This window comes from Pyrgilauda ruficollis, unplaced genomic scaffold, assembly GCF_017590135.1.
Source record: "Pyrgilauda ruficollis isolate IOZ18807 unplaced genomic scaffold, ASM1759013v1 scaffold141, whole genome shotgun sequence".
Taxonomy (NCBI): domain Eukaryota; kingdom Metazoa; phylum Chordata; class Aves; order Passeriformes; family Passeridae; genus Pyrgilauda; species Pyrgilauda ruficollis.
The window spans coordinates 983,568-997,863 of NW_024512655.1; the positions used below are offsets into that span (position 1 = coordinate 983,568).

Sequence of the window (14,296 nt, forward strand, 5' to 3'; positions counted from 1 at the left end):
CAGCCCCCCGCCCCCCCCGCTCCCCACTCGCACATCCAGCAGGCCCCCGCGCTGCACCCGCCGAGGCTGCCGTCTCCCCACGCTCCCCTGCAGCCCCTGCAGCCCCAGAGCCAGCCCGCGCCCGCCCCGGCGCAGCCGCACGCGCAGCCCCCGCTGCACGGCCAGCCCCAGCCTGCCCCTCACAGCCTGCAGGCCCAGCCGCTGCTGCCCCACGCCGGGCCTGCCCAGCCCTTCTCCCTGCCCGCCCAGCCAGCTCAGTCTCAGGTGCCCCTCCAGACGCAAGCCCCGTCCCACTCGCACTCGGGGCTGCAGGTGACGCAGCCCGTGCTGCCCAGCACGGCCTCGCTGCAGCCGGCGCAGCCGCCCCGCGAGCAGCCGCTGCCGCCCGCCCCCATGGCCATGCCTCACATCAAACCTCCCCCCACCACGCCCATCCCGCAGCTGCCCACCGCTCCGGCCCACAAGCACCCTCCCCATCTCTCCGGGCCGTCTCCGTTCTCCATGAACTCCAACTTGCCTCCGCCGCCCGCTCTGAAGCCGCTGAGCTCGCTGAGCACTCACCACCCTCCGTCCGCACACCCTCCTCCCCTGCAGCTGATGCCTCAGAGCCAGCCGCTGCAATCCTCGCAAGCCCAGCCTCCCGTTCTGACCCAGAGCCAGAGCCTTCCTCCTCCTGCCAGTCACCCCCCCTCTGGACTCCATCAGGTTTCCTCCCAGCCGCCCTTCTCTCAGCACCCCTTTGTGCCCGGGGGCCCCCCTTCCATCACGCCTCCTTCGTGCCCCTCCACTTCCACGCCGCCCACCGTGCCTGGCATCCCTCTGCAGACCCCCATCTCCACGTCAGCAGCTTCTAGTGGGACAGTGCCCGTGGTGACAGCCTGCACGCTGCCACCCATCCAGATCAAGGAGGAGGTCCCTGATGAAGCTGAGGAGCCAGAGAGCCCTCCACCCCCACCCCGGAGTCCATCCCCAGAGCCCACCGTGGTGGATATCCCCAGTCACGCCAGTCAGTCAGCCAGGTATGGAGCTTCCATCAGTGCTCTTTGCCTCTTCTGTACTCCACTGTCTGTGGACCAGTACAGTTAATTTTCTCCTGTCTTTCTGGGAAGCTGGTAGTGTTTGGTGTAAGTGTAGAATGCTATTTTTTAGTTTGGGCATACAGCTCTCAAATCGCACGCTCTTGCACCTTTCCCAGGGCTGAGCTCTTCTCTCTTGTGTTCCTTTCAGGTTCTATAAGCACCTGGACCGTGGCTACAATTCATGCTCCAGGGCAGACCTGTACTTCATGCCTCTGGCAGGATCCAAACTGGCCAAGAAGAGAGAAGAGGCCATCGAAAAGGCCAAAAGGGAAGCGGAGCAGAAAGCCAGGGAAGAGAGGGAAAGAGAAAAAGAAAAAGAGAAGGAGAGAGAGAGGGAGCGTGAGCGCGAGAGAGAAGCGGAACGAGCTGCGGTAGGTCCAGTTCTGGCACGGAGCTGGGTAAGGGAATTGATGGCTGGGTCTGAGCTGGATGATGCTGCAGGATGCAGATCCCCAGGAGCACTTTAACACTCTCAGGGGTCTCTGAGCATGGAGCTGTGTGTAGGGACTGAAATCCAGCCCGCTCTGAGCACCTCTTGACCTGCCTGGGACTGTCTTCTCCTTAAAGGAAATGGAGAGTTTCTGCCCCTGGACTGGGTCTGTGGGAAGCCAGAGCAGCTGGGCAGAACTAGGCCAGTTGTTTGCATTTACCTTGCAGTAGGAGAGCACTGTGCAGACACAGTGAATGCCTTTGTGTCCTCGCACACGAGTGCTGTCTCCTGGAAAAGGGGCTGGAGGCGGAGGGGAGGTGTGTGTGTGGCTGAGGTGCTCTAAGCCAGCTGTGTTGACCTGAGGCTCTCTCCCCCCGTTGTGTGCAGCAGAAGGTGTCCAGCTCCTCCCACGAGGGCCGTCTCGGCGAGTCCCAGCTCAGCGGGCCGGCCCACATGAGGCCTTCCTTCGAGCCCCCCCCGACCACCATCGCGGCCGTGCCCCCCTACATCGGGCCGGACACGCCGGCGCTACGGACGCTGAGCGAGTACGCGCGGCCCCACGTCATGTCCCCGACCAACCGCAACCACCCCTTCTTCGTGCCCCTCAACCCCACGGACCCGCTGCTGGCCTACCACATGCCCGGCCTCTACAACGTGGACCCCACCATCCGCGAGCGGGAGCTGCGCGAGCGCGAGATCCGCGAGCGCGAGATCCGCGAGCGGGAGCTGCGCGAGAGGATGAAGCCCGGCTTCGAGGTGAAGCCCCCGGAGCTGGACGCGCTGCACCCTGCCACCAACCCCATGGAGCATTTCGCCAGGCACGGGGCACTGACTATCCCACCCACGGCGGGGCCTCACCCCTTCGCCTCCTTCCACCCGGGGCTGAACCCCCTGGAGAGGGAGAGACTGGCGCTGGCGGGGCCGCAGCTGCGGCCGGAGATGAGCTACCCGGACAGGCTGGCGGCCGAGCGCATCCACGCCGAGCGCATGGCCTCGCTCACCAACGACCCCCTGGCGCGGCTGCAGATGTTCAACGTCACCCCCCACCACCACCAGCACTCACACATACACTCGCATCTACACCTACACCAGCAGGACCCCCTACACCAAGGTGAGCCCCTGGGGCTGGGTGCTTCCGCAGGGAGCAGCTGGGAACGGGCCAGGTCTGAGCCTGGAACCCACGTGGGAAAATGCCCGTCTTCATGTCCCTGTTGTGGTTCTGTGCTGTGTAAGGTTGTGGGAACTAAAGTGCAGTTACCTTTTGTGGGGTGATGGTAACACCTCGGCGATCTTCCTTCAGACTCTCACTGTGAAAGGTTTGCTGCTTTGTTGTTGTGGGTTGGTTTTTTTAAGTGCTGCTGTCCTAGAGCAGCACCTTACAGCTGTAATAATTAATACTCTCAGAAATGAATCTGTGCCTTGCCCATTTCTGAAGCAAGATACGTGATTACTGCTCCAGAGTCCTGAGATGAGGCACTCAGCAGAAATGTTCACATTTTCTGGTGACAGACTGGAGAGACCATGGCAAGCCAGGCACCAGGTGCTGCAGCTGCCAAGTGAGGGCAGGGGAAAGTCAGAGTAAAATGCCAGAGTAAAATGCAGGTTCTGGTGTCTGGCTGCCAGTGCAGTGTTTGTGCAAGCAAATGTAGAGTTCTTCGCCCTGGAGCAAAGTGTCCATTAAATGTGCTGGGATGCCCACTTTTGGAGCTGGAGGGAACGTGAGTGCAGTTGCAGAAGCCAGATGGGACAGCAAGGAAAGCTGCAGGGTGCTGTGAGGTTCTGGAGGGCTGGGGGGTTGCAGGTGGGACGTGGCAGTGCTGGATATCAGCATTGCTGAAGCTGCTGAGGCTCACTGCAGGAATCACAGATGGGCTCAGGTGCAGGCAGGTTTGCAAACCTCCCTGGCAGCAGAGGAGTTTGACACAGGCTGTGTGTGTACAAGGATCCTGTTGCCAGCTGAGCCAGTCAGTGAGCACCTCTGTGCAGGTAAGTCTGGATGCTCCCCAGGTGCTTGTTCTGGGCAAAACCATGGCTTGTACATTGTCCCTGCCAGTCCAGAGGGAGGCTGGTGCAGACACAGCCAAGGCAGTTCACTGCCAAGTCTCTCTGTGTGTTTGAGGAGTAATTTGGCTTTGTGCTCTGCCAGGTCCAAGCACAGTGAGGGGCTCTGGGGTGGTTCTTGCTCCAGGTGGCTCCTCCTGTGCTCAAGGCTGTCAAAACCCCTCTCTCTCCTTAGAGTGGGGATGAGCAGAGGGTGGAGTGACCCCACATTTGTGCTGTGCACCAGCTGAGGGAATTGTTGTGGCTTTCTGTTCCTTTCCCCGGTGGAAACTTTCTCTCCTTCTCTCTCAGGCTCAGCAGGACCTGTTCATCCCCTGGTGGATCCTTTAGCAGCTGGACCCCACCTGGCACGTTTTCCATACCCACCTGGGACCATCCCCAACCCATTGCTAGGGCAGCCACCTCACGAGCATGAAATGCTCCGACATCCAGTCTTTGGTGAGAGCATTTTATGGTCCTTAGCAAGGGTTGGCTTTGATCTGCAGTGCCATCTTTTACTCTGGGGTTTAACATTTCTCAGTGGGGGGACTCGAGCCGTGACTTTGGGTGGCCGTGGTGGCTTGGTGGGATGAACAAGAAGCAAACCAGAGTGTAAAAGTGGTGCCTGTCCCCCAGGTACTCCCTACCCTCGGGATCTGCCTGGTGCCATTCCACCTCCCATGTCAGCAGCCCACCAGCTGCAGGCCATGCACGCCCAGTCCGCAGAGCTGCAGAGACTGGCAATGGAGCAGCAGTGGTTGCACGGGCACCCTCACATGCACGGTGGGCACCTACCCAGTCAGGAAGATTATTACAGGTGAGGCTGCTTTTGGGGACCTGGGAATTGCATCCTCTTTCTCCACATCCCTTCTCTTTCTCTCGGAATTTTCACCTCTCTTGCTGTGTGCTGAGCCCCGATGCAGTTAGAGCTGAAAGCTGTGCTCAGACCTGCTGTGGGCACATGGGAAGCGAGGTCCAAATTTCTGGCACAACATGAGAACAGCTGGGTGTCTGTCCTGTGGCAGAATCCCCTGTCATGTCCCACCTGCAGAGCTGGCACTGGTGACTGTGCTCACCCAGGGGTACCCTGGGCTGGGGTGGTGCTCAGAGCTCACAGCCCTGCTCCCTGCAGGAGGGCAGAGCAGTCTCCTGTGTCTCACACCTCCTTGGTTGTGTTAAAATGAGTTTTCTTTCTCTTGCAGTCGACTGAAAAAAGAAGGCGACAAACAGTTGTAATAAATTATTTATTTGTAACGCTGGCTATGGAAACCCCAGTCCTTGGGAAGGAGTGGAACATTTTTACATACAAGAAGAGCTACAAAAGGAAAAGAATATCTTATAAAGATTTCTTTATATATTTAAAACAGAAGCAGCCACCCAACAAGTAGAGACTTATCAGCATAGTGTTCATTTGTAGAGAAGATTTCTCAAGACTGGTGTGGGTCTCCCTGCATGAAAACGTATTCAGAAGCCTATTGGAAATACAGGACTGTGTGGAATATTCAGAGAACTTCCTGCAATCTTGGTTTTTTTTTTTTTCCTTTTCTTTTCTTACTAGTTTGTTTTCAGTAGGTGCTAGAATCAGGTTCACAACACAAGTCACTGTGCGTGAAGGGACACTCAATGCATCTATAGGTAATTAAAAAAAAAAACAAGGATTGCAAGTAGGTGACATAACAAGCTCTGAATCCAAGTGCTATAATAATAAAAAAAATCTACTTTTATTTTAATACATTGTAGGAAATCTTCATAATTTTAAAGAGAGCTCAGTTCTGCAGCATGGCTTTTTAAGTCTGTAAATAACTTTTTTTGGGTAGAGGGGAGAAACAAAACAAAACAAACTCCAGAAACGTTTATCTTGATTTTCAGTAACATCACAAATTGTGAATTCCTACCTGGTATTGACAGAATACAGAGTTGATTTTTTAATAAAATATATATATATAATTATCCCTTTAATTAAAGGGAATGATGGGTATCAATAATTTCAAATGGGTAAAAGCTTGACATTTGGTTTGATATCAACAATAAGCATTAAAGGGATTTGCAGGGATAATGTTGCAAATGACTGTTTCTGTTCTTGGTTTTTTGGTTGGTTTGGTCGTTTGGGGGTTTTTGTTCGTGTTCCATCTCTCTGTTCTGCAGCTGATTTTGTTGAGTTGGGTTTCTCAGCAGCTCAGATGTCCCTTGGACCCCGCTGACCCTTTTGGTGCCACCTTCAACAGTTCATTTCCAGTGTGGCCATAAAACGCTTCTTTCCCGTGACCTTTTGAAACTTAATCCAGCTCCACTGGGCAGAAAGTTCAGAGAAACAATCTGTCCTAAAAATCTCTTTTTAAAGATGTTCCAGGGTTCTGTGCTTGGGGAGGACGTGCCTTTCCTGGCCTCCTGTCTGATAAATTCCTAAGAAAAGTGGGCTTGGCAGCTTGGTTTTCATGGAGTTGTGTTGCAAAGACCAGTCTGTTTTTCTCTTTGTTTGAGTTTGGGTTTTTCTAAGCAAAAACTGCTTAACTGCCACCAGTGTTGTGTCCCCGAGCTCGGAGTGCTCTGGGCCAGGACACTTTGTGCCTCCCCACCCACAGTCCCTGCAGGGTGGCTCCTCTGGGCCACTTCCCACCAGGATGGGGAGAGGAGAGGAATTCACAGCGAGCATTCAAGGAGGCAGCTCTGCTTACAAGTCAGATTTTTAACCTTTTTTTCCCCTCAGTTTTGCCACAGTTTTTCTTTGCTGGAGCAGAGGGTGATGTGACCGAGGGACATCTGAAGCTGCTGGTGATTTTTTTCTGCTGGTGCACAACTGCCCCCGTTCTCTCTCTCCACTCACAGTGCTCTCTGCTGCTGTAGCCTGTTCAGTGTGATGGTTGTGTCCTAGGACTGCCCTGAGCCACTCTGATGAGGTTGTAGTTAATCAGCTGCAGGCACAGTGCTCATCCCCCTCCTGCTGCTCAGCCCGTTCCCCACTTAAAAACTCTTCCAGGCCCACTAAGGCAAGAGTGGAGGGGATTTTCCTGCTGGAATTCCCTCGTTGCTGTGCCCCAGTGCAGATCTCAGTGCTGAAGCCCTGCTGAGGTGTTCCACCAGCCCTGCTGTGTTTCACTCTGGGTGAAGGTGTGGGGAGGGACACGTTCTGTTCCTGGCCAGTCCAGGATCCAGGGAGGTGAAGTCCTTGTCCTTGTGGCTGTGGGCAGGGATGGGATGAGAAGGTTTCCTTGGGGAACAGGGATGATTTTTGCTCAGGGCTGAGCAGCCAGGAGGGTGGGCCTGCTCAGCAGAGAGTGCCTCAGTGTGCTGTAAAGGGCTCATCAGGCACATCTCAGTTCAGCTTCTCCCCTCCTTTTGTTCTGCTGTGTGGAACTGGGGAGTCTGGGAGAGTTCAGCCATTTCTTCTGACCCTTCTCTTGCTGTTTTTTAGCCATAGTTCTTCAGATAAAGGAAAGCTAATTCCCTCCAGTGGTCTTCTCTGTATTCCTTATTTTTCAGCTGAAATTACAGTCTGTTTTAAAGTTGTTCACTGATTTATTCTTGTTTTTCCCAGAAGAGCATTCTAATAATTTATGGGAGCTTTTTTGTTCACATCATTCAGCAAATAAGCACTGAAATTCCTCAGTTTTAGCCCAGTGATTAACTACAACTTTACCTGCAGTGGCTTCTGAAGCCGTCTCGGTGTTCGATGCCCTGTTTTTAAAAAAAAAAACAACCCAGACCTTTTGATTTTCTTTCAAGAAATCTCTCTTTATTTTTCCTCTGTTCCGAAAGTTTATTTTAAAATTTTGCTTTAGTGTTTTTGAAACGTCTCTCTTGTTCTATGTCGTCATGGTTGAGCTTGTTTCACTGCACCGTTCGAGCAGAGTGTACATTCTGACTGCTACATTTATATATATCTTGAAGCTTAATGTATATATGAGTAGTTTGCCATGGGATAACACAGTGTAAACAGAGTAGAAACCCAGAAATCGTGACTTCTGTGTTCTCTCCATTTGAGTATTTTGTAATTTTTTTGAAATATTTGTGGACATAAATAAAACCAAGCTACACTACAGCAGCCAGGTTTTGCCTGCAAGTGAAATGTGTCTCTTGATTGTTGTTGGTGGGAGAGGAGCTGCTTTCACCTGGGATGATGTGGGTGCTGCCGTGGCCACCTTGTCTGGTTCAAACCTGTCTTTTCTTGCCTTTATTTTTTCCCTCTTTGAGATAATTTTTTTTTTAATGCACAGTACACAAAAGCCAACATCACGTCCAGTTCTGCATCCTTGAGTGGCATTGCTGCTCTGCTGCTCAGTCTCCAGTTCAATACATGGGGACACCCCAGTGGCTGCATTTTTGGGAGTTCTTTTTCCTGGGAGAAGAAACAGCAAACAGGTTTTTCCTCATTTGAGCCCAAGTGACCCCGAGCTGGCAAGAGCTGCCCTCCAAAGGGGTCATTGCAGAGAGGGAGACCCAGAGCACCTCACTGCTCAGTGCCCTGGAAAAGCTGAGTTTGCCTTCCAGTTCCATCAGCTGGTGGCTCCCAGGGATGCAGCGTGTGAGTGAGTGGCGAGTGTGAGGATCAGCATCTCCCAACCCCAGTTAGGTGCTGGGATGGCACAGGGAGCTCTGCACAGCAATGTTGGCCAGCAGGGAGGTGGGCAGGCTGCTCCCTGCTCTGCTGCTGCTGTGGCAGTGTCAGCAATGGTGTTTTGAGTCCAGGTCAGGGTAATTCTTGCTCTGGGCACTCAGAGGAGTGAGCTGCTGCTGGGGCTGGGGGCAGGCACACGGGGCTGGGTGACACATGGCAGGATGCTGCTCTATTTACAGCCCCTGGCATTTTGGGAGGGGAAGGTCAGCTCTTGTCTGCTGGAAATAGCTTCTGAAAGTGCTTTTTCCAAGCCTGTGCTATTTATTTTGGCATTTCTTTTTTTAATTCCTCGTGTTCACTGTAGAACTTGAGGGGGCTCAGGCTGCACTGTCCTGCTTAGGAAGTTCTGAGTTTCCAGATGTGAAATGATGGATTCCACAGGGACGGGGCTGAGGAGGACTTTTACCCCTGGGTAAAGTGAACAGGGCAGTTACTGAATTGTGGTTCTGTGCTCGTGGGGTCCTGCTGTGGCAGGGGGAGCTGGCAGCCCTGGGCTGGGTGGCTTTGTCACCTTGGCACAGTTCTGTGAGGCCGTGTCAGCTCCAGCAGCCTCCCAACAGCTGGGGTTGGATAAAACACCCTTGGTGGGTTTGTCCTGCCTCTGACTTGGACTGTTCTAGTGTCACCCAGCTGTCACTTCTATCCTGCTCTCTAGTTCACTCCTTCACAGCTTCATGCTCTTTATGGAGGGGCAGCTAAAATGGGCATCAGCAGCAGTGTTTAAATGAAATGGATATCAACAACAGTGTTTAAAATTAAATGGACATCAGCAGCAGTGTTTGAAATGCACATCAGCAGCAGTATTTAAAATTAAATGGGCATCAGCAGCAGTGTTTAAATGAAATGGATATCAGCAGCAGTGTTGAAGATTAAATGGACATCAGCAGCAGCGTTTGCAGCAGTGCCAGGGGACCCTCAGGAGTAAAGGAACACGCTGTGGTGTCACCACTCTGCTTTCACATCCCTGTGCTGCAGATCGTGGGATTCCAGACTAATTCTCCCTTTTATTTAAAGCCGAGCTCCTTGGCTTCACTGATTTCTTCTGGAGAGAGTTTCTGGGCCAGAAACTGTTGGGAGGTGTTGTGACAGAAATGTCTTCATCTAAATGTAAATGTTGCTGCCCTGCCTCGGGCTGCCTTTGAGAGGCTTTTTTCTGTGGCAAGCAGCTCCAAAGTAATGGTCCCAATCAATTTATTCATGTCAATAAAAGCTCTTTTATATGTTTATTTGAAATGTATTCTGGGCTGATGGGATCGTGTTTGTTTTTCAAGCAGGTGTGTCAGATGGAGTGAGAGAGAGGGAGCAGGAAATAATAATGAGAATAATAATACAAATAGAAACAATAATAAGGAGAAGGAAAAGGAATGCTGTCGGTCTGGCTGGGAGGAGTTACAATTTGGGGTCTTGAGGGGGGGAAGAACAAAGTGCCTCAGTAGTGGGACACGAGGAAATAGGAGAGAGCTGCCAGTGCTGGGATGGCTCAGGTTGGGTCGGGCTGGGGTAAAGGAGATCCACACAAAGCCCCTGCCACAAACTGAGATTTTCTGAGTCACCCGAGTGCAGAAACATCTGCCTGTACATCTGGGACAGAGTCAGCCTGACATTCTCTGGCCCCTGAAAAGGGAAGGCAGGTAAGGGGCGCCGCGCCAAATGCAAACCACAATTCCTAAACTTATTTGTGTTCTGCAATGAAGTGTGAATTCTGTACGTGCATCTCCTGCCAGCAGCAGCCACGAGCAGGGCTCTGTGTGCCTGCCTTCCATTTCCTTGTGAGCTGAGCTTGTGGGGTACCCGAGTGTGCCCTGGCAGCCTCAGGCCACGGGCTGGGCAGTGCTGGTGGCAGTGCCAGCTGCTGTGCCCTTGCAGGTTGTGTAACCCTGCCTGCAGCTGCAGCCTTTCCTTTCTCTCCAGCAGCAGCTTGGCATTCGTGACAAATTACTTAATGGCCCACTGAGGGATAAATCTGTGCCCAGGCTGTGCCAGTCTGTCCAGGTGAGGGACAAATCTGTGCCCAGGCTGTGCCAGTCTGTCCAGGTGAGGGGTAAATCTGTGCCCAGGCTGTGCCAGTCTGTCCAGGTGAGGGGTAAATCTGTGCCCAGGGGGGGTGATGCCTGTGCCAGTCTGTCCAGGTGAGGGACAAATCTGTGCCCAGGGCTGTGCCAGTCTGTCCAGGTGAGGGATAAATCTGTGCCCAGGCGGTGCCAGTCTGTCCAGGTGAGGGGTAAATCTGTGCCCAGGCGGTGCCAGTCTGTCCAGGTGAGGGATAAATCTGTGCCCAGGCTGTGCCAGTCTGTCCAGGTGAGGGACAAATCTGTGCCCAGGCGGTGCCAGTCTGTCCAGGTGAGGGACAAATCTGTGCCCGGGGGGGTGATGCCTGTGCCAGTCTGTCCAGGTGAGGGATAAATCTGTGCCAGGGCTGTGCCAGTCTGTCCAGGTGTATTTTGGTTCTGCCACCACTCCCAGGGTGCTGCTGCTGCTCCTTGGCTTCCCTGGTACAGAACAGAGGTAAAGCTTCCTACTGCTCTAAATGAGAGTTTAGTTCTTCCAGAAGAGCTGTGGGCAGAGGGATTCCCACCGCTGGTGCAACAGAGATGGAAGAGACTCAGCAGAGGCTTTTGAGAGCCCTGAATCCTGATGGCTCCAGGGTTTGTGATTGCAGTGCCACCATTCCAGTGGGACCTGAGTGCCGGGTTACTGTCACCCTCCGTGCAGTCCTGACTGTGCCAGCCCCACCCTGAGCTGCTGGACTGGCACGGACCCCGTGCAGGAGGAGTGGTGCAGCTGGCTCCATGCTCTCACAAGGCTCCGTTATTACTTTATGATATGATATTAATGAATACTACACTGAGTGTGCTGAAGAGTGCAGAAAGGACACTTACTGAATGCTAAAAAGAGAATAAAATATAAAAAATATAAAATGTGTCCTGACTGCAGCTCTCAGTGTGATTGGAGATGGGGCACTGGGCACTGACCAGGGCACTGACCAGGCACTGACCATGGCACTGACCATGGCACTGACCAGGGCACTGACCAGGGCACTGACCATGGCACTGACCATGGGGCACTGACCATGGCACTGACCATGGCACTGACCAGGGCACTGACCATGGGGCCCAGGCACTGACCATGGGGCCCAGGCACTGACCATGGGGCACTGACCAGGCACTTTGAGGAGGGCACTGAGCAGGCACTGAGCAGGCACTGACCATGGGGCACTGACCATGGGGCACAGGGCACTGACCAGGGCATAGACAATGGCACTGACCATGGGGCCCTGGCACTGACCAGGCACTGACCAGGGCACTGACCAGGCACTGACCATGGCACTGAGCAGGCACTGACCCATGGGGCACTGAGGAGGGCACTGAGCAGGCACTGAGGCTCCCTCCTTGCCCAGGCTGGCCGCGCTGCTGTCCCGTGCCCCCCGAGGCCCCGGTGCCAGGGCAGGATTTGCCACGGGATGGCAGCAGCTGCTCGGGAAACGGGAACCAGCCCTGGAGCATCTCCGGCAGCCTCAGCAGTGACATTCTCCGTCCCTGCCCCGGCCCTCCGCCCCCTGCAGCTCTCGGATTATTTTTGGCCGAGGTGGAAATCACAAGCCCGGCATTGTCCCGGCAGGGAGTGACCCGGGAGGAGGAGGAGGAGGAGAAGCCTGGGCTGCTCTCTCAATCAATATCCACACTTCTGCACGCCCGGGGCTTTCTCTGGGCACACCAGAGAGCTTTTTTAGGGGCTGCTCTGTCCCCCAGGTCACCCTGAGCTCAGCTGGGCAGGGGGAAACTGAGGCACAGCTCGCTGAGGTCACACAGGGGCTGGCACTGTCCCCGTCCTGCTCCGGGTCGTTCCTGTGGCTCCGGCTTTGCAATGGGCAGGTTCCTCTGGGCTGTGCCTTGGGTAAAATAAAACACTCCTCGGAGCCAGGGAATGCTGCTGCCCTGCCAGGCACAGGGTTCGGCTTTTGGGGAACGGCTGTGAGCGTGCGGGAGCCGGTCTGGCACGGAACTCACCCGGCTGGAAAGCTGAGCGGGGGAGGAAATTGTGGGGAGGGGGTCAGGGGCACCCCAGTGAGCTGGGAGAGGGGGTCAGGGGCACCCCAGTGCCCTGTGAGGGGGTCAGGGGCACCCCACACCCCAGTGCCCTGTGAGGGGGGGTCCACTGCCCCCCAGCCCCCGTGGGCAGGGCAGAGCCCAGCGGGGTGTCCCAGCTGTCCCCTCTGCTCCCCCCGTGCTGGAGCTGCCTGGAGCTCCCACTGACACAGAGCACACGAGGAGCAGAGCCGGCCCAGCCACAGCGGCTGGAGTGATTCACACACAGCAATCAGCCGCTCCCGGGCACAGCTGCCAGGGGGGCTGCAGCCCCCGGCCCAGCCGTGACCCTCATCCTGCAGCCTCACATCCACAGCCAGGGCTGGGCTGTGGGGCACGAACCCCCCGAGCTCCTCTTGCCCCTGCCCTGCCCCTCCTGGCCCTGCCCTGGGCACACACCAGCCCTGGCTGCGGTGGGCAACGAGGGGAGGCTGCCCCTTCCTCCAGCAGAGGGAAACTGCGTTGGGAACTGAGCCAGCAGCACTGCACTGCACTGCACTGCACTGGGAATGCACTGGGAATGCACTGGGAAAGGGAAATGCACTGGGAAAAGGAAATGCACTGGGAATGCACTGGGAATGCACTGGGAATACACTAGGAATGGACTGGGAATGGACTGGGAATGGACTGGGGAATGCACTGGGAATGGGAAATGCACTGGGACTGCACTGGGAATGCACTGGGAAAGGGAAATGCACTGGGAATGCACTGGGAATGCACTGGGGAATGCACTGGGCATCACTGTGCCAGCAGCTGGCATCAGTCCCTGCAGCAGGAGGGACAGGCTGAGCAGCCGCAGCCCCGGCAGCAGCAGCAGCAGCAGCAGCAGCAGCAGCAGCACAGGCAGCAGCAGCAGCAGCAGCAGCAGCAGCAGCAGCACAGGCAGAGCGGAGCTCAGCCCCGGGAGCTTCTCCTCCCGCAGCTCGGCAGGCTCGGCAGCGAGACAGACCTGGAGGGAGCCCGGCTGCAGCCCGGGGCTCTGTTTCAGGAAGGCTGGCTGGCTGGGGGTGCAGGGGGCTGCCCCAGGCCCTGTGTCACTGCAGGAATCCCAGCGGGGCAGGGGGAGCCAGGCTCTGCAATGGACCGTGTCCCCTCGCTGCAGCAGCCCGGCAGGCAGAGCCTGCAGCAGCTCCTGCCAGCTGCGGGGCTTCGCCAGAGAGCCCAGCCCGGCCCCGGGATGTGCTCTGCTCCGCAGCCCTGACAAACATCACATGCCTCAAACATCATCTGCTGCTCTGCCAGACACAGCCCAGCCCTGATCCTGCTCCCAGCCTGCTTCCTCCCTTCCCTGCATCCCGTGGCTGGGAATGCACCCGGCTCCTCTGTGCCCCCCAGCTCTGCTGCCCTCCTGCTCCTTGGCTCTCAGCCCCGGGGGTTTGCACCAGCCCTGCTTGGCACCCTCAGGGAGGGGGTGCCAGGCTGGGGGAGGCCCCTGCAGGTGCCAAAACCAGGCAAGTTTGAAGGGGAGGGGAGCTCAGCCTGAGGACCCCAGGGTGGGTTTGTGGGTGGGGGGGTCCATAAGGGAGGCACACAGGGCAGGAGGCATCGTGATCCTCCCTAGAGCCAAACCCCACTGGCATTTCCTGGCCCTGTGGTCCCTGTCACCCTGCTGGCTCTCCTGGCAGGATCCAGCGGTGATCCTCCCTAGGGCCAAACCCCACTGGCACTTCCTGGCATTACCCTGTGGTCCCTGTCACCCTGCTGGCTCTCTGGCAGGATCCAGCCCTGCTCCCTGTCCCTGTCACCCTGCTGGCTCTCTGGCAGGGTTTGGTCCCTGTCACCCTGCTGGCTCTCCTGGCAGGGTTTGGTCCCTGTCCCTGCCACCCTGCCACCCTATTCACTGCCAGGCTGTTCACTGCCTGGCCCGTCCACCCTGGCACCCTTTGGAGGGAGCTCTGTGTTCCCTGGCTCTTCTCTCACCTGAGCATCCCCTCCCTGTTGCTCCAGTCTGGCCTTGCCTTTCCCAGTGCCAAATTCCTTGGCTGCTGGGCTGCTCTGGGGCTGGGCTTTGTCTGTTCTGGCTTTACTTTATTCTATTTCCAGTCCT

The 14,296-nt window shown here is 55.8% G+C and overlaps 1 protein-coding gene across 1 annotated transcript in view; it reads left to right on the forward strand.

The window, feature by feature from the left end:
- RERE (arginine-glutamic acid dipeptide repeats) overlaps positions 1–7,615 on the forward strand; it is a 104,563-nt gene extending 96,948 nt beyond the window's left edge. The window contains exons 17-22 of the mRNA XM_041460261.1: positions 4–1,019; positions 1,228–1,450; positions 1,897–2,620; positions 3,862–4,008; positions 4,186–4,366; positions 4,752–7,615. Coding sequence (XP_041316195.1) covers positions 4–1,019; positions 1,228–1,450; positions 1,897–2,620; positions 3,862–4,008; positions 4,186–4,366; positions 4,752–4,785 — 2,325 coding nt within the window. The 3' untranslated portion in view covers positions 4,786–7,615. The remainder of the gene's footprint in view (positions 1–3; positions 1,020–1,227; positions 1,451–1,896; positions 2,621–3,861; positions 4,009–4,185; positions 4,367–4,751) is intronic.
- The last annotated feature ends 6,681 nt before the right edge of the window (positions 7,616–14,296 follow it).